Source organism: Amborella trichopoda, chromosome 6, assembly GCF_054954075.1.
Source record: "Amborella trichopoda isolate Santa Cruz 75 chromosome 6, AtrichopodaSantaCruz75HAP2 v2.0, whole genome shotgun sequence".
In the NCBI taxonomy this organism is placed as follows: domain Eukaryota; kingdom Viridiplantae; phylum Streptophyta; class Magnoliopsida; order Amborellales; family Amborellaceae; genus Amborella; species Amborella trichopoda.
The window spans coordinates 2,020,068-2,043,881 of record NC_142341.1 but is presented as its reverse complement, the minus strand read 5'-3'; the positions used below and the strand labels follow the sequence as shown (position 1 = coordinate 2,043,881).

Genomic DNA, 23,814 nt, shown 5'->3' with positions numbered 1-23,814 from the left:
TACTTCAATTTTCATTATTATTTTTTTATATGTATTGGATGGATCTGAAATTTCAGCCATCTATACGTCTAAATAACTCACAGCTATAAAAATATAAAAATAATATTTTATAAAAAAAAATGTTGGACTTGCGCTTGAAACTTATAAGGGTAGTTTGGGTATTTTATTTTATATAAATTATTTTTTTAATATTTTTATAAAAAAATACCCAATGAGGTGCACATATCCACCTGATTTTATCTCAATCTGATTTTTAGAAGAAAAAAAAAAAAAAAAAAAAAAAAAAAAAATATATATATATATATATATATATATATATATATATATATATATATATATATAAAGATTTTTACAAATTTTTTAAAATAACAAAATAATCCAAAACTGAAAAATCCGTATTTTTTCAAGCAATTGACTCTTCCATGGGGGTGATGAAAGTCTAGATTTCTCATTTTTTATAAATGTGGTCGTCATGTTACTATAGCATTTCCCATTACCAAACTGAAAAGTGCCAATTTCTTAGAATTTTCGTATCTGGCAAGCAAATTTGGTTGCCAAACGACCCTAATACGTTAAAAATGTCAACGTCAAAATTAGGGTTTCAAATACAATTTCATATTTAATTTAGATAATAGAAATGTAAAATTTTGTATAAAATTAAATAAATCTTATAGTGATATTTCAAGAAGGTAATTTTAATAAGAAATGCTCTGATTTATAAAGTATCAAACAAAAGCATTGCTTCCTTGATGTGTCACCGCATGCCAAAAATTTTAAACACGCCTGTGTTACATCGATTTTAATTTTGGTTAGGACCATAATAGTTTTATGTAAAATCTAAAGCTAAGAAATTCCCATTAAATGAATGAATTTTGAGTATATTTCTTATATCACTTTTATATTAATTTGAGTCTTTTTTTAATAGAAAAAATTATATAAACCTTTTAAAAAACCTTATAGTTGATCATTTCAATCTCGGGATGTATGGGTATGAAAATAAAATAGATCTCAAGTTCTAAAACTAATACATCATGTAAAATATTATTTAGATATATTTTTGATATTTTAGAAAACTTATAGATTTACTTCATCTACACCAATTTTGGAGTTTTAAAATTCATAATTAATAGTTCAAATAATTTTTTGGAAATCTTAGATATTTTCTACACTGAAACTACGTCTTATGGTAGGATGTGGATATGCATTTTACTTTTCAGTTCATTATTTCTTTTAGGGTAGTTTAGTGGTAGGTATCGAAAACTACACTAAACTTTTATTATGGGTGTGATTTGTATAAGGTTACAATTTTAAACAATCAAATTAAAGTGCGCTTCCAAACTTTATCATAAGATGCAATTTTGGTGTAAATATTTATTAAGATAGTGTGAGAATCTAATTTTATTTCAATTGTAAAATCTGTAAACCTAAGTTCAAATCAAACAAATCTATAGACATATGAAAATCCAAAAAATAGATATTCCAGACAATGTGTTACGAGATACATTATTTTTCATATTTAATTTTTTTTTTTCTCTATATCTAAATATATTGATGTCAAGTTTGATCAATTAAATATTTTTTCAAAATCAAAACAACATTTTTAAAAGGATTTTAGAGGTGAGGCCATTTGTGAGAAATCTAGAGAATACCGAGGGTAGATATACTACTCCCCGTTGAGTGACAAGGACCGAAACCCTAGTGACAAAACCCTCCCTTTTCGACCATGAAGAAGGGCAAAGCTCAAATGGAGGGAAAATGAAAACCCTAAAAACTGAACAAGCGCCTCTGCAAAACCCTGAGAAAACCTTTCAGAAAATGCCACCAAAAATAATGGAGAAAATGTAGAATCCGTTCAAACAACTTTATTGGGTTTCTGGTATCGATTTTCAGAGAGGAGCCATGGCCAGGCTTCTAAGAAACGCTTGGTACAAGTACTCTCTGTTCTCACACGAGGTATTTTTTTTCCTTCTTCTTCTTCCTCTTCTTTCCCTGTTTGAAATCATAAATAAGAGTAGTGTATATCAATATTATCCGGATACCAGTGTTATGCATTCTAGTGTCCTCTGTTTTAGATAGAGACACTCTTTCAAGTGATCAGAGTCGTCACCTGTTTTAGGTTGAGAAACTCCTTTTATGATACTAGAGTGATAAAACTATGGAGGGAATGCATGTTTTGTAGGAAACTGTGTGTATAGTGGTTATTATTGAACTGTATTCAGGTTTCAGTTGAAGTGTATTATGAGTTTGAGCTTACAATCTCAGTGAGTAAGTACGTGCTACTAAAATGAGAACTTGTGCTCCTTCATGTCAAGTAAACCTAGATTTCTGTCAATTTTATGTCTATGTTAGAGAACTCTTTTCTCTACCATCTTGAGTTGTCGGATAAATGCTTAGTTTTCCTGCTTATGAATTATGAGGAAATGCATGTCTTGCAGGAAACTGCGTGCATACTGTGTATTATTGAACTGTATTCTGGTCCCAGTTGAACTCTATTATGAGTTTGAGGTTACAATCTCAGTGAGTAAGTAAATGCTACTAAGATGAGAACTTGCGCTCCTTGATGTCAAGTAAACCTAAATTCTGTCAATTTTATGTCTATGTTACGGAAACTCTTTTCTCTACCATCTTGAGTTGTCGGAATAATGCCTAGTTTGCTACTTATGAATTACTATTACCTGCTCTTCTGGGCCTTTGATCTCTCCACCTTAGGTGCAACAAAAGGATAACTGGATAAACCAACTGGCCTTTTGTCACTTCTTTCACTTAGGGTACACCAATGTTAGGAACTTGCCTCAGGCCAGGTACTCGGCCCGTAGCCGAGGTGAGTTACTGGGGCAAGTCTGGATGGACTGACCCAAGGCCAAAAGTCCCGGATTTTTTTTTAAATAGAAAATATGAAGAGAATAAAATAAAGGTAGTAAAAATAAAGTAAAACAAAACCAATCTTAAAAAATCCAAATAAGCTTAAAAAAGTATAAAAAATGGTTTTTAAGAAATTGATTTTTAATTTGGGATATTTTAATAAAACCCAAAAAGAAGGAAAATGTAACATAGGGATTATGGGAAATCTTTGCCAAAAACACTCCCAAATCGTATACAAAAAATTTATACAACATTCCCATATTTTTTCACAACTTTTGGATTTTTTTTTAAATTTTTTTTATGTATCCTGAGTTGTACATACAACTTAGGGCCGAGTACTCGGACTCTGCCAGTCTCATAACACTGGGAAATATGCTTCTAATTGGATGGCAATTGCTTATTTTGGAGTTATTTTCATTGCTGACCAATGAAGTAATGGTTTGAGACTCGAGTAGAAAAAAAATAATGTCACTAAACCACCCACTTGTTTCTTGGAGTTATTTCTCCATTTGAATACAATAAAATACTCACATGTTAGTTTTGTCTTTTATAATGTCTTTGTTCCTAAAGTTAAATAATAAAATCAAATGGAATTCGATTTCATTTTTTCTATAGGTAGGACCGAGGTTTAAAGAAATGGATCAGTGACCCATATCGCCCATCTGAAAAACTGGTCCGGTTCGACGGAATCGGCAGTCTGGAACAGCATTCCGGCCAAGTGACATTATTTAACTATAGGAACAGAGAAATGCCACAATTAGGGGATCCTAATTATTTTGGAGTTATTTTCATTGCTGACCAATAAAGTAATGGTTTGAGACTCGAGTAGAAAAAAATAATGTCACTAAACCACCCACTTCTTTCTTCTCCATTTGAATACAGAAAAATACTCACATATTAGTTTTGCCTTTTATTATGTCTTTGTTCCTAAAGTTAAATAATAAAATCAAATGGAATTCGATTTCATTTTTTCTATAGATAGGACCGAGGTTTAAAGAACTGGATCAGTGACCCAGATCACCCATCTGAAAAACTGGTCTGGTTCGACAGAATCGGCAGTCCGGAGCAGCATTCCGGGCGAGTGACATTATTTAACTAGAGGAACAGAGAAATGCCACAATTAGGGGATCCTAATTATTTTGGAGTTATTTTCATTGCTGACCAATGAAGTAATGGTTTGAGACTCGAGTAGAGAAAAAATAATGTCACTAAACCACCCACTTGTTTCTTCTCCATTTGAATACAAAAAAATACTCACACATTAGTTTTGTCTTTTATTATGTCTTTGTTCCTAAAGTTAAATAATAAAATCAAATGGAATTTGATTTCATTTTTTCTATAGATAGGATCGAGGTTTAAAGAAATGGATCAGTGACCCAGATCGCCCATCTGAAAAACTGGTCCAGTTCGACAGAATCGGCAGTCCGGAGCAGCATTCCGGCTGAGTAACATTATTTAACTATAGGAACAGAGAAATGCCACAATTAGGGGATCCTTCCCCACTGGACTACCCAAAAAAGAAATGCCATGAGACCTAACTCATGAATTGGAGATGCTTTTTCATCACGCAACTTTGCTCTATGAAGACTTTATGCTAAGCCCCTTCTATTTTGTTAAAACCAATGCAAACCCATATGTAAAGGAAAAACCTAATTCAATATGTTGATAAACTCTAGCAGGATCAATCTCTTGATTCTCAACTAATTCTATGTGCCTAAATAGCCTTGTGAGATGAATTATTTAACATTGTACCTGTATTGTCTGATTTCAATTTGAAAATACCCATGAAAAGCACATGATGAGTTGGAAGAGTACCAAAAGTGTAAAATGCTAAATAGTTGCATCTCTAATGGATATTTTGAGACATTTCCAAATAAATAAAAAGAAACCATTGCCTTGATCCTTTAGTGAGTTGTTAATACTGATATATTTAATTCCTACAATTTGTGCACATGGTAGGCTTCTATGAGGGGAATTGCGGGTAGTAGTATTTTGAGATATTTCCCAAATACATAAAAAGAAGCCAAATGCCTTGATCCTTGAGTGAGTTGTCATTACTGATATATTTAATCCCTACAATTTGTGCACATGGTAGGCTTCTGTGAGGGGAATTGTGGGTGGTACATTTCAACTTCGCAACTTTGCTGCAAAAGGTGAGTTATATCTACCGACTTATTTTCTAATTTGCTTTTGTTACATTCCACTGCTCTTTATCTTCAACAGCTTTGCTTGATATGGAGTGTTATTTTTCTTCTTGATACCATATCCATAAATGTTGGTACATATGTGCATACAAAGCTTGTACACATGCATTTAGAGATGTGCTCTAAAATGTAGGATGTGAACATACTAGCACATATGTATAATGTATACACATACATGGGGCTAGTAATCCTCTCTCAAATGAAATGAAAACAAACATTTATCCCTGTCATGTACAGGAATCAAAACAATGTAGATATCACTAGTCATGTCTCCATGGATATGGTAGAATATGAAAACCAAATCCCATGATATGTCAAAAAAGCATGAGCAATCCTCTCTCATGTTCTTTGTAGTTGTTTAGAATGCCATCTTATTCTTTTTCTGAGAAGTAAGAGAATTACCAAGAAAAATGGAGCAGCCAATTGTAGATGTTTTTGCATTTGATCAAGCTTCCCTGTAACTTTGCATTGTTATCTTTTTGATAACTACCAAACCGAATTTGTGGATTATGCGTTGTTGCAGATTTTGGTCTCCAGTATTACACCTTTTTTCCCCCTTTATTGTAAATTTGCAGTTGCTGTGAACTGAAAAGCTGTTAATGAAGACAGAACAAGACTAAATGCATGCATTTATTAAATCAAGCTATAGAGAACCTTAGTTACAGGGAAGTTGACCTAGGTGGGTGTCTTGCTTCCCTAATCAATGCTTCCATGGCAATCAAAGGCAATCCTGAGGAGTAGTTTATCTTTATTGTCAAACATCTTTCTTGCTTGAGCATTTGGTGTATTTTACTCCATTAACTTCTGGATGAAACACTTTTTCTATTTCAGAAATTGATAATTATTGCTTCCTACACAAACACGCATATACTGATGTTGCTTCATAAAATTTGAGCCGCTTTTTTTATATGAGCATTTTCATGTTATTATTTTCCTTTCGAAGGGCTATGTCTTATTGACATGTGTTTGAGCATGAACAAATAAAACTGTTCACCTTTTTTTGTTGAAGGGAAAAAGAAATCTAAATCTGATGGTAGTGATTCTAGTGAAGATAAGTTGTCGGATAAAGAAGTTGCTTTAAAAGCAGCATTGGATCAAATAACATCCTCATTTGGAAACGAGGCAATCATGTGGCTTGGTCGTTGTACTGGTCCTAGATATGTACCTGTGGTGTCTACTGGATCATTTTCTCTGGACTTGGCATTGGGAATTGGTGGACTTCCAAAGGTAGCAATGGGGTTGACATGAAGTTGATGCATAGTTCCTTATATTTTTCTAGAATACAGTCCTAGTTATTGTGGTCCTCTATATAATTTATTTCCCTTACATTAGATTGGAATTTATGGGAAGTCCTCTATATAATTTATTTCCCTTACATTAGATTGGAATTTATAGGAAACTAACTTATCTAGGTATCATGCAGGGCCGAGTTGTAGAAATATATGGTCCAGAGGCATCAGGAAAGACAACTCTTGCTCTTCATGTAATTGCTGAAGCACAAAAATATGGAGGTAATGTGGCCTTTTTTGTTTGTGTGCATTGCATAATATGTTTCTAGAAAATCTGTTTGTAGTAAGGATATTTTTCGATCGATTTATGTCTACATAAAACCGTTTGGGTTGAGAATTGTCATTTATTCTACTCACTCTACTACCCTTATTTCCATTGTGCAGCCTATTGTGTCTTTGTAGATGCAGAACACGCTCTTGATCCGGCTCTTGCAGAATCTATTGGCGTAAAAACTGAGAATTTGTTGCTTTCACAGCCAGACTGTGGTGAGCAGGCTCTCAGTCTTGTGGATACTCTTATCAGAAGTGGTTCTGTTGATGTTGTTGTAGTTGATAGTGTAAGTATTATCTAGAGATTTTCATCGCTTCATCATGTCTTCTTTGTTACGTGACTTCCTATTTTGCATTTATACCAATAGAAAGTACAATCGGACTCAGAAATCTTTTTTCTGACGCATCTGATGGACTTGTATATCACTTGGCTTGGTCATTTTAGCGTAGTGGTTACTATCAATGCTACAGTGTACTTTGGTATTGGATTTGAAAATTGGCTAATGAATAAGAGGGGAAAAGAGCTGGAAATTTTGTATGCTGAAATTGTACCACGAAAATTACGCTACATTAAACAATAGTTTTAAAATTTGTGGGGTATGTTTGTTTGTCGTGGATTTAATAGATAATTATAATATTTGAACCATTTTGTATTCTCTCATTATATCCTTTCCCGTTGTTCCCATGCAGCAAAGTGCGTTTCAATGTACCCTTGTTGAATTTGAAAGCTTATCAGATAAAATACCCTTGTTGATTTATTTAGATATCTTGATTAACCAAAACTTCTGAAAGAATCAGATACTTGTGCGATATGGAAACTTTGACTTTGTTAATGACCACTTCTGAATGCAGGTTGCTGCTCTTGTCCCCAAAAGTGAACTAGAAGGCGAAATGGGCGATGCGCATATGGCAGTGCAGGCCAGATTGATGAGCCAGGCCCTTCGAAAGTTGAGCCATTCCTTGTCTCGCTCCCAGACTATATTGATATTTATAAATCAGGTAAAAATCATAGTTATCTTGCTCATGAGCAATTTTGTCATAAACATCTAATTGAGTATCTTGGCTTACCCTATGTGCTATTTAGGTTCGTGCAAAGTTGAGCACATTTGGCGGATTTGGAGGACCTACTGAAGTTACTTCAGGGGGTAATGCCTTGAAGTTCTATGCATCTGTCCGCCTAAATATTAAAAGAATCGGCTTTATTAAAAAGGGAGAAGAGGTCATGCTCAAACCTTGTGTGCCGTTTATTTTTTGTTGATTAGTAATTGATTGCACATCATGTTGCTGATATGTATCATTGTGTCATGGTGTCGTCATTTAATGGTCGCAGAATTTGTCTAGCTGTAGAATGGAATGTTGTAGATGACTGCTCTCAGTTATGGAGTGTTTATATCTGAATTACTCTTCTTCTTTTTGTCTTTTCCTTCATATTAGCATCTTTAAATTACTATTCAATCTTTCTTTTGTAGCTTCTTGAGTACATTTCATGGCAATCAACACTTGGTGTCACATACACTCAACAACTTGGTTTTTGTGTAGATATTGTATCTTGTTTGGCAACTTCAAATTAGTTTATCATTTCTGATAGACTATACCTGGTCCTTGTTGTATTCAAGTTCGTTTTCTTTTTGAATGTTTCTACTGGATTTCAAATTTCGATCATGGGTCATGAATACTCCCAAACCATTAGGCCAAGGGAAGTTCTTCGTTTGTTTTCATGTTCTGAATAAGGTTTCAGTTCTATTAAGGCAGGAGTTGGAAATGTTTTGCACTGATAGAGGGAGCCTTCATCACCACTAGGGGGTTGAAGAAAATGAGGATGGATCTCAGAGTAAAGTGAAGTATTCTCAGCTAAGTCATAGAAAGCCATATTTGGTGCAAGGTTTAAAATTTAATTGGATGCATGTAATATGGAAGAGTTCACTATGCTTTACCGTTTAGAGTTTCTTTTTTGTTTGGTGTAATATGGAAATTTGCATCATCTGTGGTTCTAGGTGTCATATTTTTTTGGGAGTATGTAATATGGAAACTTCACTCTCCTTTAATGTGGGAACCTTTAGGTGGTTGGCTTCTGTTAGTTGGGTACCAAAAGGGGAGTAAGTTATGTTTGGAACTGCAGAAGTGATGGTCTAGTAGTTTACGTTTTAAACTTCCATTTGTTATCATTAGTTTATGGTATTATGGACTTTGGGTCCCTTTTAGAGGAGGACCGTTTCTTGTGAAGGTGTATCTTGGCTGTTTTTGGGAGCTATTGGAGGTAAAGAAAGAGTATAATATTTAGAGGCCTGACAATGAGGCGGCCTGTGATGGAAGGACATATTAGGATGCATGAGCCCTTGTTAGAGATGATGAACTTGTTGAAGTAGAGGATTTCCTGATTGAATAGAAAATGATTGTGGACTCATTCAACATTGGCGGTTTTCATGCCCAATTTTGCCAGTAACTCCTTTGGCAACTCCTTGGCAGGAATGGGTGGTTGAAATTTTGCTAAGAGATATTGCAGGGATTCTATGCTGCCTTTCCCATTAATTGAGTCTAATTCTCAAATCTTTTTATTGAATATCACGTACACTTTTCTTTGAGCATGATTGCAAATTTTGTTCACAAAAATTTCTGTAGAGATGTTAGAATTTAACTCTTTTATGGAATTGCTATGGAAAATTAAAATCTTGTTTACATTCTGGAGTATCTTTCAAAGCTATCATAAGAAAACTCTTATCTATCTACACAAAAAAAAAAGGCACCATGGATGGACTTTTCAAGATCTTATGAAAGTTGAAGGTAAGACTGTCTTTTGAAAATTACAATCTCAAATAGAGAGATTTTTTTTCTTTAAAGGAGATATTTAGTCACGATTTAAGAGTTTGGTGGTACTAATTTGTGATGCTTTGCTTGGTTCTTTGGCAGATTATAGGAAGCCAAGTGCTTGTAAAAGTGGTGAAAAACAAGCACGCACCACCATTCAAGACCGCAGAGTTTGAGCTCGAATTTGGCAAAGGGATCTCTCGAGATGCCGAGATATTGGATTTGGGTTGTAAGCATCGCTTCATCACCAAAGCAGGAAGCTTCTTCCGCCTAAATGGCCAAACTTTTCATGGAAAAGACGCCATAAAAACTTATCTTAGAGAAAACTTGGATGTTAGCGAAGACCTCTGCACTAAGCTGAAAGAAAAATTGTTGCAGCATGAACATGATGAAGAGAGTGAGGAGCCCACTTCACAAGAGGGTGTGTCCCCTGCTGAAAGTTGGCCACATGATATGGGCTGCAAACCCGAAGAAAGAGTAGCTTCCTCAGATGGAACTGAGGAGGAATCGATCAGTGCAGCTGTAGAGGCCTGAAACTGAAAATATTGGTTATCCATGTTGTAATTGCTCAAAAATGGTAAGGTGATGGATTTTCCAAAGAGCTTAAAACTGACTTAACAAGTTTTCCGAGAAAAAGTAGAGAAATTGTGGAGATGGGGTTGAAAGATTTACACTGCGGAATGGGAGCCCTTTTGCTCGTAAGCAAGTTGATAATTATGAGTAGGCTGGAAGGGCTTTGGAATTGAAATGGAGGGAAGTTTTACTGGAGAAATGTGGGTTTCTCAGTATTCCTCCATTAATTGGTGGAGTTTGGGGATGGAAAAGATGTCCTTTTTGTTTGGGGGGTGGGGATATAACGTCTCTCTTTTTCCTGCACTAATTAATCAAATGGGTATAGGTGATGGAATTATAATTTATGTGAGCTTGCAGTGTTCAATATTTTTGGCATATTTTAGACATTTGATCACGGCAGTTTGAGGGCAGTGGATCTTGTAAGATGGACACATGCATCCATGGGTCTTGGCATAAAGACAGGATGATACTTGCGTTACATTTATGAATCTTGGGCCATTACTATTGAAACTATGTTCTTGTCAGTTTTTGAAAAATTGCTGGGTGTCCTTTGGACCGTTGTTCTAGGCTCGGGCCATGGGCTGCCTAGTTGAAATTAGAAATGAAGCCTTGAATAAATGTGGTAAGTTGCACCAGATAATTTTTAAAGTTCTAACATAGGGAGATTCACATGGTAAAAACGTGTTCTCATTCATGAAAAAAATCCGTAGTGACATATGTAAAGCTATAAAAAGAGAAAGCATAGGCAGAAGAAATGTGAATATTAAAAGGGTGCGGTTCGTAGAGTCGAGGCTCTAAACAATCAAACTAAAATGTATCTCCAAATAGTGTTGAAAACATGGTTTCAATGTTGGAAATCTTTGTAATAGCTTTAAAATATATTTTCATTTCTAATTATAAAATTTAAAGCTTCAAAAATAGTGGATCATACAGATTTATGAACATTGGAAAATTAACGGCAAAAATTGTATTATAAGACGCACTATTTTTTAAACTTGAAATCTATTTTTATGTTTATGTATCTTGAGGTTGAGATGATCAATTTGAGGATATTTGAGCATCAAAACCTCTAGTGAAATTTTTGATATGCGTCTTAATTTGATTGTTCAGAGCCTTAAACTTATATAAACAAACTTAATTGTTTAGAGCTTTACACTTAAATAAACAAACTTTTTCCATACGATAATAATGTGTGCAATGTCAAGGCCATTCTATATATTTATAAACACAGGATAATTTTGTTGATCTCTCTGGAAAAAATCAAGAACATTTACCAAATACCAACGGCCAATCCGTTTCTCTTGTTTATACCCTTCATAGCCCATCTGATCTGTCTCTCATATTTGTACCCTTCATGGCCCATCTAATTTTTACTTCCCGAGTACAAATTACAAAAATGAAAATTGATTTTACCGATGTGTGCCTCAAGAATTGACCTATCCTAACCGGAAAACAATTGACTTTTAAAAAACAAATAAGTTTCTATAAGGCTTAAGCTTTACAAAAATAAAATAAAATACAATATACACAATTTTTAGAGCTTAAAATCCTAATTTTTTTTCACAACTAAATATCTTCAAGCTAAGATAATCAATGTAAAAGTTTTTCAATGCTTGAATTATAATTTTCAATGAATTATAAGGTGAAGCTTTACTTATTTTGAAAGGGCTGCCCTATCAAACCATTTTCTTTTAAAAAATATATATATTCCACCAAAATGCATCTTGGTGATATACATGTATCGTGCATGAAAATCTCACTGAACTATAAAAATATTGATTGGAAAAGGCTCTCCGATACGTAATCCTGGGCAATACAAAGAACCATTTCCCCTAGCCATCACCAAAATAAGTTTATCATGGTGGGTCCCACTCCCAGTCTTTAAGTTTTCCAAAATTAAAAAATATGACAATTTTTCATATTGTATGCAGGGTTTCCTTTTTGTCAATTTTTTTTTTCCACAATAGCCCCACCCTGAACCTGAAGGACCGGACAAACTCCATATCATGTCGGTCTGGCACTTTGAATGCCAAACCAGCCTTTACCAACTTTTTTTACCCCAAACAGGTCTCACTAGACTTCATTTTTTTTCATTCAAGTGAATCCAGACCAGCATAAAATAGAAAAGACTCGAGCCAGTACTACTAGTACCAGACCACATCTTTTTCATTATAACTCGAATGTCGGACCAAGTTTTGGGGAAAAAAGAAAACAAGAGCTCCTACATGCAGTCCAACTCAAAGTGCCAAAGGGTTATGATATTAAGATCCTAATTCCTCAGTGTTAGAAGTTACAGATGTTTATGGTAGTAAGATCCTAATTCCTAGCAGGAATGCCAGTGGCAGCAAATGCTGCTTGCGTTAAGCACTATGATCTTACTATTCCCATTGTTTATAGGTTCAGTGGAATGCACATTGTGCCCACTAAAAAGCTAAATTACTCAACTTCTAATTGCCTCAAACATAAATAACTCTTCATGGAAAACCATGCTATATACAAGAAAAAAAGCGACATATCAGACAGCAACGGGATGCCTAATCAACCCATGCTCTTCATCCAGCTCAAAATTGGCTCTCGAAAACTGGTTGCTGGTGAAGAAGGGCTTCAAATCATATATTTCATATTCTTGTGCCTGTATAACAAAATATATAAGACTATTCGGCCTCAGTTTATAAAATAAAGTTAATGCTCCATAAGGATTGATGCCATAGGATATATGCTTCCTTAAATGTTGTCAAAATCTTCATTAACATTGGTAAATTATAATTAGGGGCTGCATACCATACATTGACCTTCGGTACAAAAAGGTCACAATTACCACTAGACGAGGGATGTGAATCGGCTGGCGGTCCACATAAAATCAGAACATATTTTCCAAGATGGAGTACTCAACAGTAAAGCCTCAACTGCACAATTCTATATTTGATAGCTAGGAGTGATTGTGACATTTTTTGTACCATAGATAAAGAACCTTATTGTATAATCCTTGCTCAAATAATATATTGTTTATATTTGAAGAAATATCTTGAGAATACTGTCAAGATAACCATACAATGATAGTTTATTACATAATTCCATGTGCATGTTTATACTACTTAGACAGCAATCACACACAAGACAGGAATAATATGCCCAATTATCAAATTTCTGAGATAATTTTACCTTATTCCTGAGATCCTCAACTTTCACTTCAACATGTGTAGGCAGCCCGCCCGTTCTCGACATGAATTGTAGGAATTCCAACACCTCTTTCACAATGCCCCGCAGAAGATGCAGGAGCAGTTCATTGTAATCCTTCTTGAATGTCATATACTTCTTAAATCTCTACAAAAAAAAATTGAAATAACTCTTATAAATCCTAATCAATGAGTACATGACCCATAGAAATACAATAATTATTCAAAAGACGGGACTATTAGCTAATTAACCTTCTGCAAAGCCTTTTGAACACCAAACTTTTGTGTTGAGATAAACGAGTCAAGCAGGACCCGGATAGCCATATCAACATCCTCCTCTGATACATAACTCCTCAGATGCATTCTAGCATGGGCTTCAGACGTCCTTATCATCGACTCAATATGCCTTACTGCAATTGGAACTCCTTGACCATGCTGATGGTAAATTTCAAAAATTAGAACAATGGCATGAGAATGTGGAAAATAAGATTACACATACTATGCTAGAACGACATAGCAGCCCCAGTGAGAGAGTGGGGGTGATAACAGAAACAATTTAGAGAGAGAGAGCGAGAGAGAGGCTAAAAAATACACAGAAACTCACAGAAGACTCTCGACGCAATTCAGCATAAACATGTGTGAGTTTGTCCATATCAGAATCATGCAACTTGGGAAAGACATTTAACTTTGCATATGTTATGTACTTCCTGAGCATATCTTGAGATAATATCTGATAAAATTATGCCTTTGTTAGGTATCTGAAAAGGAAAAATAAGAATGAACAAAGAACTAAATAAGATTGTTGAATTTTGAACCTCAGGATCCACTGGGGGCTGAAAATCTTTTTCGACGGAATCATTTGGGTTGGGATTTCTAGGCTGGTCTTCCAGAATGGTTCCTTTGGGTTGAGACTTGGCATGGCTATCTACAACAAATCTGGCAAGCATTTCATCTGTAACTTCATCAACTACATCCTGTAACAGATATTGACACCATAAGAAGCATTTTCATATACCTCAGAACCCAAACTTATTCTCAACTTTTTGGGGGGTGAATAAAACAAGTAACAACCTTAACAACACAAAGGATATCAAATCGAGACAGGATCGGATCCGTCAGCTCCACATTTTGAACAAAAGTCTTTGATGAGTCGTATCTGTTTACAAAGCACTATTCTTAAGACCCAAGGAAGAAGGTATAATGGAAAGCCTGCAAAAGCAATCACAAAATATTGGTGGTATTTGTTGAACTAACCTTCCTCCAATTGGATTAGCTGCTGCAATAACAGAGCACCGTGCTTGTAGTGATGTCACAATTCCAGCCTTAGATATACTAATGCTCTGTTGTTCCATCGCTTCATGGATACTCACCCTAAAGACATGGTTAGTGAAGAAACTCCATAAGTTGGATACACAAAGATTATTTGCTTGCATGGGGCTACAGAAAAGAATAAGAGTAGAGTTCCAAAACGCAGTAGTGGAAAGTGACGTGAAGCCAAGCACATCCAAAACCCCACGACCAACCCCACTCACATACAACCCCACAAATATTACACGAAAAAAGAGACCAAGTACATTTGTTGTAGTTTACAGATCATCCATCTGTGCATGCTTTTCAGATCTGGCAGGACAAAAGTTTTACACAAACATCAATTGCACCAGAGTCGCACAAAAAACAGCCATGGCATTTTGATCATATTGGTCACTTTGGTTATTCCAGAAAAGATCATGAAAAACTATGGGGTAAAAGAAGATCTATGTAGGCCAGAAGTTTCACCATCAGAGGTTTTATATTGAGAACAATTGTGCAATTTTGTATTTAATTTAATTAAGGCACTCTAGTCATATTTAGAGAACAATTTGAAGAAGAGGCCAACAGCACAGATACATAACCATTTGAGATGATGTGACAAGCTCAAGATATTTAGACAACACCAACAAATATAAATTATAGAGTTTCTCTTACTTCAAAACAAATTAGACTTATGGCAAAAAGTCAGAAAATGGAGAATACGATACCTATGCTTTTAGTTTATCAAGGATGAAGAAGAAAATAAATCCAAGGCCAAGATTAAATACCTATCCTGGTCATTCATCTTGTCAAACTCATCAATCAAGCAGATACCTCTATCGGCTAAGACAAGGGCTCCACCTTCAAGAGTCCACTCTCTAGTGACAGGATCCTTGTGCACTGCAGCTGTAAGCCCAACAGCTGAAGCTCCTTTACCAGTAGTATAAACAGCCCTTTGCCCCGTTTTTTCAACATACCTATGGAGAAAGTAAATTACAAAAATCATAGATTCGAGCCAAAAACGAATAAGGCACAAACATCATGTGTTCTAGACCCAAAAGAACTCTTTTCCTACTTGTTTATGGATTTCTTTTATCATTGATGATGATTCGCTGAGAGATAAAAAGAGCAACAAGACAAATCGACCAAAAGAAATAAAATAAAATAAAATAACTAAAACTGAACTTCTGTAGAATATAATGAGAATTTTGTGCATATGAAATAAGCTTACTTGAGAAATTGCGATTTGGCTGTGCCAGGATCACCAAGCAGGAGAACATTTATGTCTCCTCTGAGGCGGTGCTTTCCTTTCACATTCTTTTCTTGGCCTCCAAACATTGCAAGAGCAATTGCAGTCTTTATGTCTTCATGTCCATAAATGGATGGAGCTATAGACTTGATAATCTGTAGGAACAGAGATGGGGACATTAGTAGAGAAGTGGATGAGAATTAGCTCACCGCAATTAAAAATAGACAGAACTCCAATCTCAACTAACCCTTTCTCCTATGCGTGGGTCCTTAGCCAACCTCTCAATTTCTATCTTATCATCATCAGTGAGCTTATAAGCAGAGAAGAGGTCCTGCTTTTTTGTGACATAGTTTGCTTCAACTACTGTTGCAAAGACTGGAAACCCATTCTTTGTATTGAGTGAGAAGTCAAAGTTATTTGTATATATGCCTGTAACCTCCTGAACAAAGTCACACGATACATAAATTAAATTCAAAACAACAATCCAGGTGGCACACTATTATTATCTTCATTCATTTTGTAACTTCAAAAAATATGTTCAGCACTATCATATGGGGAAAAAGGAAAAGGATTCAAATTTCATGCTCCACGTGGGAAATTATACCATACTCCAATAGACTATAGAAAACAGAGTCCACTAGGGGCATCAATATCCAATGAAACTCTGATGGAGAGATTGCAGAATGATAAGAAAAGAACATGTTGAGTCCCATGCTCTTTCTTTCAACACACATCATTTCATTGGACTGCAACAATCCCAATGGATTATGGGTGTTGGCAGTACATTAGGCTACTGTATATTTTTTTGTTTCTTTGCATAGAACTCACAATTTCTTCTCCAGGGCGTGCACAATCAATCAAGTCATTCAATAGAATAACTTCCTTGCACCGTGGAAGCCGACCAGCAGGCACAATTCCTGGACTTTCCTGGAGGGTCATTTTCTGGTAGTTCCTGTAAATTGTCTGGCAAATAAAGGCGGCTATTGGATCAACTAACAAATCTCTACATTTCAATTACTCACACAAGCACAAGGAAATGTCTAACAAACCCACTAGCCAAACTACCAAAAGTAAATTCATAAAAATAAAAAAATGAAAGAAAAAGGAACACACCCACCTGCTCAATATTGACAGTGAAAGGCCCTTTAGATTGGCATTCAGGGCAGGAACCCACTTTAACTTCTGAATAGGAGTTCTGGAAGAAAGGCCCAAGGATCATTCCACATTTGTTACAATCATATTTCACTTGTTGTAATTGAGGGAAAACCCCAGATCGCCTGGTCACAACCCCTCCAATGCGAATCATGGTGTTCAGATGGATCTGCCTGATATCAGTGAAAGAAGGCATATAAGGCAAACTACATTTATGTAATAGGAATCTAGGAAGGAATGGTACCATGCAATGAATTATGCAAAACCATACTCCATTGGGGTCACCATCCAATGAAATGATGGACAGTGATGGAGAGAGCATGACACTTACATTAACAAGACATGACCACAACAAGGGTCCCACTCCTCATCACTTTATTGGCTAGTGATGAACCCATTGGATTGAAGTACACTTTCCCGTGTCACCATTACAAAGAATAAAGAACAGAAAATTTGCCTTACCTAATATTTCTTATCTGATCATAAATTGGTAAATTGGTTACTCTCACATAAATCCGCTGACAGATGTTCTTGTAGTTCTTATGAAGATCCAAAACCACACTTTGTGCCACCTCTTCCATGACTTCAAGCACCGGCTGAGGTGCATCAGCCAGCCAGATAGCAATATTTGGATGAACAAATATGAATTGTTTATAATCAATCTCCAAACTACACCCATTAGCTGTAAAAAAAATTTCAAACGACAGTAAAAAAAAAATGCCCAAAATAAGAATTTCTTGAGAATATCCAAAGAAAAGAAAAATCCTCTGATTTACAAATCATACAAATTCTGGAAAATGCAAACTTCATTTTTTGAAAGGCTGGAAAATAAATATCCAAGAAAAATAAATGCAATGTAGCTTGTGAAATCTTCAATTCAGGGGCTTCCACAAAAGAGAATTCATTAAATGCACACAAAGTGCAAATATCTGATATCATTTCACACATACATACCATAGTACGAGGAATCAGGAATAAGAAATTATCACCTGCAACCATTTCATTTATCAGGCGAACGTATTCATGCTCCCCATTTCCATTCTTTGGATTTACATAGGTGAGCAAGAACTCCTTGAATTTCTTTGCAATGACACGACGTACTTCATCTCTTGTAACCCACTCTCTCAGAGTTCCTTGGACACGGTATATTCCATACTCTGCATCATCATCTTCATCCTAGTAAAATTAACAAACACACCAATCAAAAATATTATTGTTTAGCCAACCCAATTAAAAAGCCATCAATGTAGATGCAACTGCAATCAAGCTTCATAAGAAGCAAAAGAAGTAAAAAGTTTGCATAAGAAACCACGGTAATAAAGTGTAGTATTCTGACCTCATCTTCTGTTTGATCGGTAGTGGGTGGCTCACCTCCATGGTAACCTCCATGTGATCCTCCTCCACCGGGTGAGATTGGTGTTGCCCCGTCGACATCTTCATAACTCATTCCTCCTCTGGGTCGCCTGTAATCAACTCTAGACCTTTTCGGCCTGTAATCAATGTCATCATCGGTGTCTGCGACCAAAATTCATGGGGGATGAACCTTTTGTTTCACTCATCATAAAACTCGAGCTATAAAAATTCAGGAGTCTAAAGGCATATCATTTCAGGCTGCAAACAAATACAAGGGTTAAGAAAAGTAGAATGCCTATGGAAATTCGTGACCACTGTCAAAAATTCTTTCGGAGAAAGAAAATGATCAGGTTAAGAATGCATTTGGAATCAAATAGATGACCCATTCAGAGTGCAAACATTCAATTAACGGAAATAAGAACTGTTTCCTCCTAATTTTAAATTGAGATCAGTTTAAACGTAGTTATAGGAATAGTGGGAGGCTATAGCATTACGTTTCAGTTTAAGAAGGTTGGGACTTTGCATTTGTAGTATCATAGCTTATTCATAGAGTGATATGCAGAGCCCTGTTAAGTTTCTAGTGAGACTTTGCTTATGCACCCAAATCAGATCAAGCACTACTATTCGGTCTGGATTTTAGGCGGCCTAACCAACTAAAAATGGAAAGATGGTCACCAGAAGAGGAGGTGAAGAATCAATTGGTGTAATATCCGTGAATGATTTAAAAAAATAGAAGTAAAAAATAAAAAAATCTCAGCTGGTCTAAATATTTCCATTTGACATGATATAAGGATAGTGACCCAAGACTCAATGGAGACAATTATATTTACATCCTTTATCTCGTCTTTTAGTGGCCATCTTTCCCTTTTCTAATTAGTTAGGCAGCCTAAAATCAGGATCACAAAGTGGTTCTTCATCTGATATAGATTTTGAAATAGCTACTTAATGGGTGAAGTGCTTGAATTTTCATTTCATCTATCTAGGAGTTTCAGAATGAAGCACAAGAAAATTTATCCATACCAATGTTTGAAGACTCTAACAAGTCCCTGAAATGGCTGGCTTTTTGGGTATATTTTACATATCTTGTAGCAGGATTGTTAAATGGATATCTACTGGTTGCAAACTATGACTTCCTGTTCAAACATTTCACCTACCCCAATTCACATAAATCAATTTACACGACTTCCGCTACGAGAACAATGCAAATGCCCCCACTTCCAGATCTTGAGCAGACATTTCCAAGATAATATACATTAAGTAGTCAATCAATTAAGATAAAAAAGAACAATAACTCAACAAAACAAACTACGGCTCCACATTGGTCACCGTAAAGCTAAAGGATCACAACAGTCCAGGATCCTATCACATCCTGTGGAGAAAGACCACAATACCGAAACAATCCACTTCTTAATTAGTGAAATAGGTTCTTCCAGGATAAATCTTTGAACAAAGATACTTGATCTTTAACAAGAATTGAGAAATAGAAAGATCGCCTTGAATTGAGTTCTGAAACTCAATAGTAAAACCATTTGACCTTACACCTGAATCCACCTTCAAAAAAACAATCAATCTACTTCACCAAAAGAGTCAATACAATATCACCACCACCCTTGTGGCTCTAATACCATGTGAAGAAAGACGGATGCCACAATAGCGGAACAATCCGCTTCTCAATTAGTGTAATAATGTCACACTAGCTAGAGACTCACCGCCAAAGAGATAAAAGAAGAACAATCAAGATGAGGTAGAAGAAAAAACAATTCATTCAATGATGAAAAATGGGAAAAATAGTGTACATAAAAACATTACAAACTTGATACATGTGACCCAATTTCCCACAACACATTCTTACAACAATATTTACTACAATAAATACCCACCTACAACAATAACTACCTATTTACAGCAATAGCTACTCACCACGAGTAGTTCCATAACTTCCTAATACACAAAATTACAAATATAACCTCACTACATCACTAAAAATAAACTAAAATAAAACAAATATAATTTCTAGAATATACACTTTAACCATCTTGATATATCCAATAGAGAATGCAAGCAGCAATCATAAATGGGTCTCTTTTTCTGCATAAGCCAATGAAGGCCCAAGCAAACATTACAGAATCAGGGTTGCCTAAGTTAGCAACGAATAACCCAAGGAACCGAAAGCTAAGTTTCCAACAAGGTTAAGCCAAGAGATCAGCACAAACGATAGCCTTTCACCATATAGAAGCATAGAGACATGATATCCGAAAGATTGCAAAAGGAAAAATTGGCTCTCTCATATGACCATGAAGAGCATGTGGAGCATCAGTGAGATAGCGCTGTTTACCTTGATCATGGAGAAGCCTTGGGAGCTTCCTGTCAAATCTGGTTCCATCTCTTGCATCTAACTCAACTTCTGCTGCTCTTCTGTCCTCCATGATTTGATCCAGATCCCTCTCATCCCCCACGGAATCATCTAATCCAGCTGATTCGTATCGATCTTGCTCTTCCATGGGACGATAATCACTGCATGGAAAGGTACAATAAGTGGACAAATTATCACAAAAGTAATAGACTCCTTAACACAAAAATATTAGACTCCACAAAAATTTCACAAAAGAAATGGAGAATAAACTCCACAAAAGAATGCAAAAAATGCAGATAAAAACCTTTCAACCACAAACCATAAGTTCACAGAAAACACTAAAATCCAGGAATGTAAACATTAAAGCGAAATATTTGAGAAGTTAATCATAGTATTCATTTGATAGAATGAGAGAGAAGCAAAGATTTCACTTACTCAAAAAAATTATCAGTGTAGAGATCCTCGCCTTCCTCTTCTTCTTCTTCTCCCATCCCTTCCTCTTCTTCATCTCTAATGATCGCAGGATCAACTGCTGCTTCATCCGAAAGCGACTGAGAAGTCCTGCTTGTATTTGGTGGCAACCTGTCGGTGCTAAATCCAGCAGAGGTCGGAGAGGCAGGGGTTGATGGGTCATCGGAATCCTGAAAATATGGCCATAAAATGACCGGAAAATGGCGGAAAAAGTTCAGAAACACAAATCCCTGCAAGAAACATGCAGCAGAGAAATGGATCGTAGTTACCATGCTTCGAGGGTTTCCATTTCCACTAGGGTTAGGGCTTCGTGCTCCATTGGAATTCTGAGCTCCCGATCTCCTTCTAGGGCTCGCCATTTTCTCTTCTTCTCGGCTTTCTTTTCAGGGATTATGATGTGAGTTCAGTGAGCAGCATGTTTCCTTTCTCTATTGATGGGCTGGGGCTAGGGCAAGTTCTGGCGGGAGATTTTGGCGGGAATGTGAAATGATTACCATAACGCCCCTAAGTTACTGAGAGTATGACGATTTTACCCTTGACTTTAATACTGCTGGTTAGGTACGTGCTTTGTACGTGCGAGAAACGCGTTTGTTTCACATAAAAATGTTTTCATGTGGAAAACTTTTATCATGTGATTATATGTATGAAAATATTTTCGCACCAATTTATCTTGTAGCATCTTTTCTATAGGCAGTTGATTGGAGTGGAAATGTTATTGCGCCTATCTACACAATGGATGTAAATATTTTCAATGATTGTTTACCAATAGATTATTTATCTTTGGGTGCGGTTTGTATAGAGCATAGGAGCTGAACCATCAAATTAGAGCCTACTTTCAAATAGTTTTGAGAAACGTGGTTTCAATACTGAAATTCTATGTGATTGCCTTCAAATATATTTTCATCTTTATTTATAAAGTTTAAAGCTTCAAAAATAGTGTAGATCAACATATCTATGAGAACTTGATAATCTTGAAAATTGACGGTCCAAAAATGCGTTGCAAAGTACATTGTTTCCAAAACTTGAAATCCATTTTTCTCTTGTGTCCATGCATCTTGATGTCGAGATGATCAATTTTAAGATATTTGTGCATCAAAACAACCACTTATAGCGAGAATTTTGAAGTAAGTTCGTATTTGATTGTTTGGAGTCCCTATATTTTTTGTACATGGAGGTCACCATCATTATAGTCCCATTTGGGTGGTTGTAAAAATGTTATTGAATAGACACAAATTTTATATAATTATTTTTCTTTTATTTTTGTACATTGATGTCACAATCATTATAATCCCTTTGAATAGTTGTAATAATGTTATTGAATAGACACAAAGTTCTAAAAAAAGAAAATTTCTCACTTCACGACTTGCCCTAAACCATCAAATTTGAGATCTAATGAGTGGGGATGATTGTGACCCAATGATGAATGGTATATTCGTGAACAATCTCATGTTTTCACTCAAACCAAACGCGTCTTAAAAGATGAAAATAAATTAACAGAATAAAAGAAAATATAAAATTTATTAAAATAGTTTAACTTATTAAGCTTTTAATATTATATTTTTTCAACTATTTCAATTTGCGGCCGTGTGTATTTTATAAGTACTTTGAAATTAAATTAAAAGATATGGTTTAAATATTAAACAATTCACCTCACGGTAATAAAATTTCTACAAAATTGTGAAAGGTATACAATCCAAAAAAGAATTCAAACTGTTAAAATAAAATATACTATAAATATTTAAAATAGAAAACTAGATAAATAAAAGTCATATTTAATTGGAAATTTTGTTGGAAATGGGTTAAATTGAGAAATATGTGGAAAAAAAAATTTGTTATCAAAATTAAAAAGTAGAAGCGTACGAAATGACTACTTAATTTTAACGATTATCTACAAAGGAACCATTTATCTTTTGTACATAGAGGTCATCATCTTTCCCACACATTAGATATCGAATAGAATAGCTTGGAGAGAGCCACGAAATCCAATAAATTTTGTTTTAGAACTTTGTATCTGTTAAATGACACTCTTCCATTTTGAAAATTAAGGAACAATAATGATTGCGACCTCCATGTCCAAAAGATTGATGATCTATTTATAAACAATCCCTTCATTTTAATACAATAAGATTATTTCCACTCTTATCTGTCAAATTCTAAATTGAGTGATTGTGAATGTGTCATTGACTAAACTATTTAACATACTCCAAGTCATCCAATTTCAAATCTAATTGTTAATAGCAATTAAAATGTCTCGTAGCACACTATCCCAATTAAAAAGTAATCTTTTATATTTTATATTCATGCTCAATGTCCAATTTTTGAAAGCGCATATTGTTGTATCTTTTTCTATAGATCGAATTGAGCTCTAATCCGATGCATCTATTCCTTTCATCATCATCGTAATTATTATTATTATACAAAATATATTTGTTGTCTTTCATTCCCTTCCCATTTGGTTTAGCAATGGGCTTTACAGACAAAGCAAATGCCTTTACTAAACAAAGGTTGTTCATTTGCAAAGAATATAACGCTCATATATCCATTGTTTTAAGGAAAAAGTTTATATAGAGCCGAGGCTCTAAACAAATAAATTAGAACCCACCTAAAAAATTTCACTAGAAGAGGTTGTTTTTATGCTCAAATATCCCAAAATTGATCATCCCGATAAAAAGATACATGGACACGAGAAGAAAATGGATTTCAAGTTTTAGAAACAATGCATTTGTAATCATTAATTTTCAAGATTTTCATATATTTGCTCGTTCTA

At 35.2% G+C, this 23,814-nt stretch overlaps 2 protein-coding genes across 3 annotated transcripts; one reads left to right on the top strand and one right to left on the bottom strand.

The window, feature by feature from the left end:
* Nucleotides 1-1,731: 1,731 nt before the first annotated feature.
* On the top strand, nucleotides 1,732-10,513 carry RECA2 (recA DNA recombination family protein). 2 transcript variants are annotated; one of them, XM_011625179.3, is made up of 8 exons: nucleotides 1,732-1,953; nucleotides 4,958-5,015; nucleotides 6,076-6,293; nucleotides 6,490-6,577; nucleotides 6,740-6,912; nucleotides 7,478-7,624; nucleotides 7,710-7,844; nucleotides 9,533-10,513. In XM_011625179.3, exons 1-8 carry the CDS (start codon nucleotides 1,900-1,902, stop codon nucleotides 9,962-9,964), a joined length of 1,305 nt encoding a protein of 434 aa, XP_011623481.1. In that variant the 5' UTR covers nucleotides 1,732-1,899; the 3' UTR covers nucleotides 9,965-10,513. The 2 variants fall into 2 exon arrangements, with proteins under 2 accessions (XP_011623481.1, XP_011623483.1); XM_011625181.3 differs by lacking the exon at nucleotides 1,732-1,953 and adding an exon at nucleotides 2,436-2,521.
* Nucleotides 10,514-12,246: 1,733 nt separating this feature from the next.
* MCM2 (minichromosome maintenance (MCM2/3/5) family protein) lies at nucleotides 12,247-21,452 on the bottom strand. Its single transcript, XM_020667434.2, has 18 exons — nucleotides 21,317-21,452; nucleotides 21,012-21,217; nucleotides 20,559-20,737; nucleotides 18,207-18,385; nucleotides 17,860-18,046; nucleotides 17,333-17,552; nucleotides 16,836-17,043; nucleotides 16,547-16,681; nucleotides 15,966-16,157; nucleotides 15,701-15,873; nucleotides 15,258-15,446; nucleotides 14,434-14,550; nucleotides 14,251-14,335; nucleotides 13,995-14,153; nucleotides 13,784-13,909; nucleotides 13,432-13,614; nucleotides 13,166-13,327; nucleotides 12,247-12,635 (listed from the first exon to the last, which is right to left on the bottom strand). The coding sequence occupies exons 1-18, from the start codon at nucleotides 21,404-21,406 to the stop codon at nucleotides 12,519-12,521; spliced, it is 2,907 nt and encodes a 968-aa protein (XP_020523093.2). The 5' UTR covers nucleotides 21,407-21,452; the 3' UTR covers nucleotides 12,247-12,518.
* Nucleotides 21,453-23,814: the final 2,362 nt, after the last annotated feature.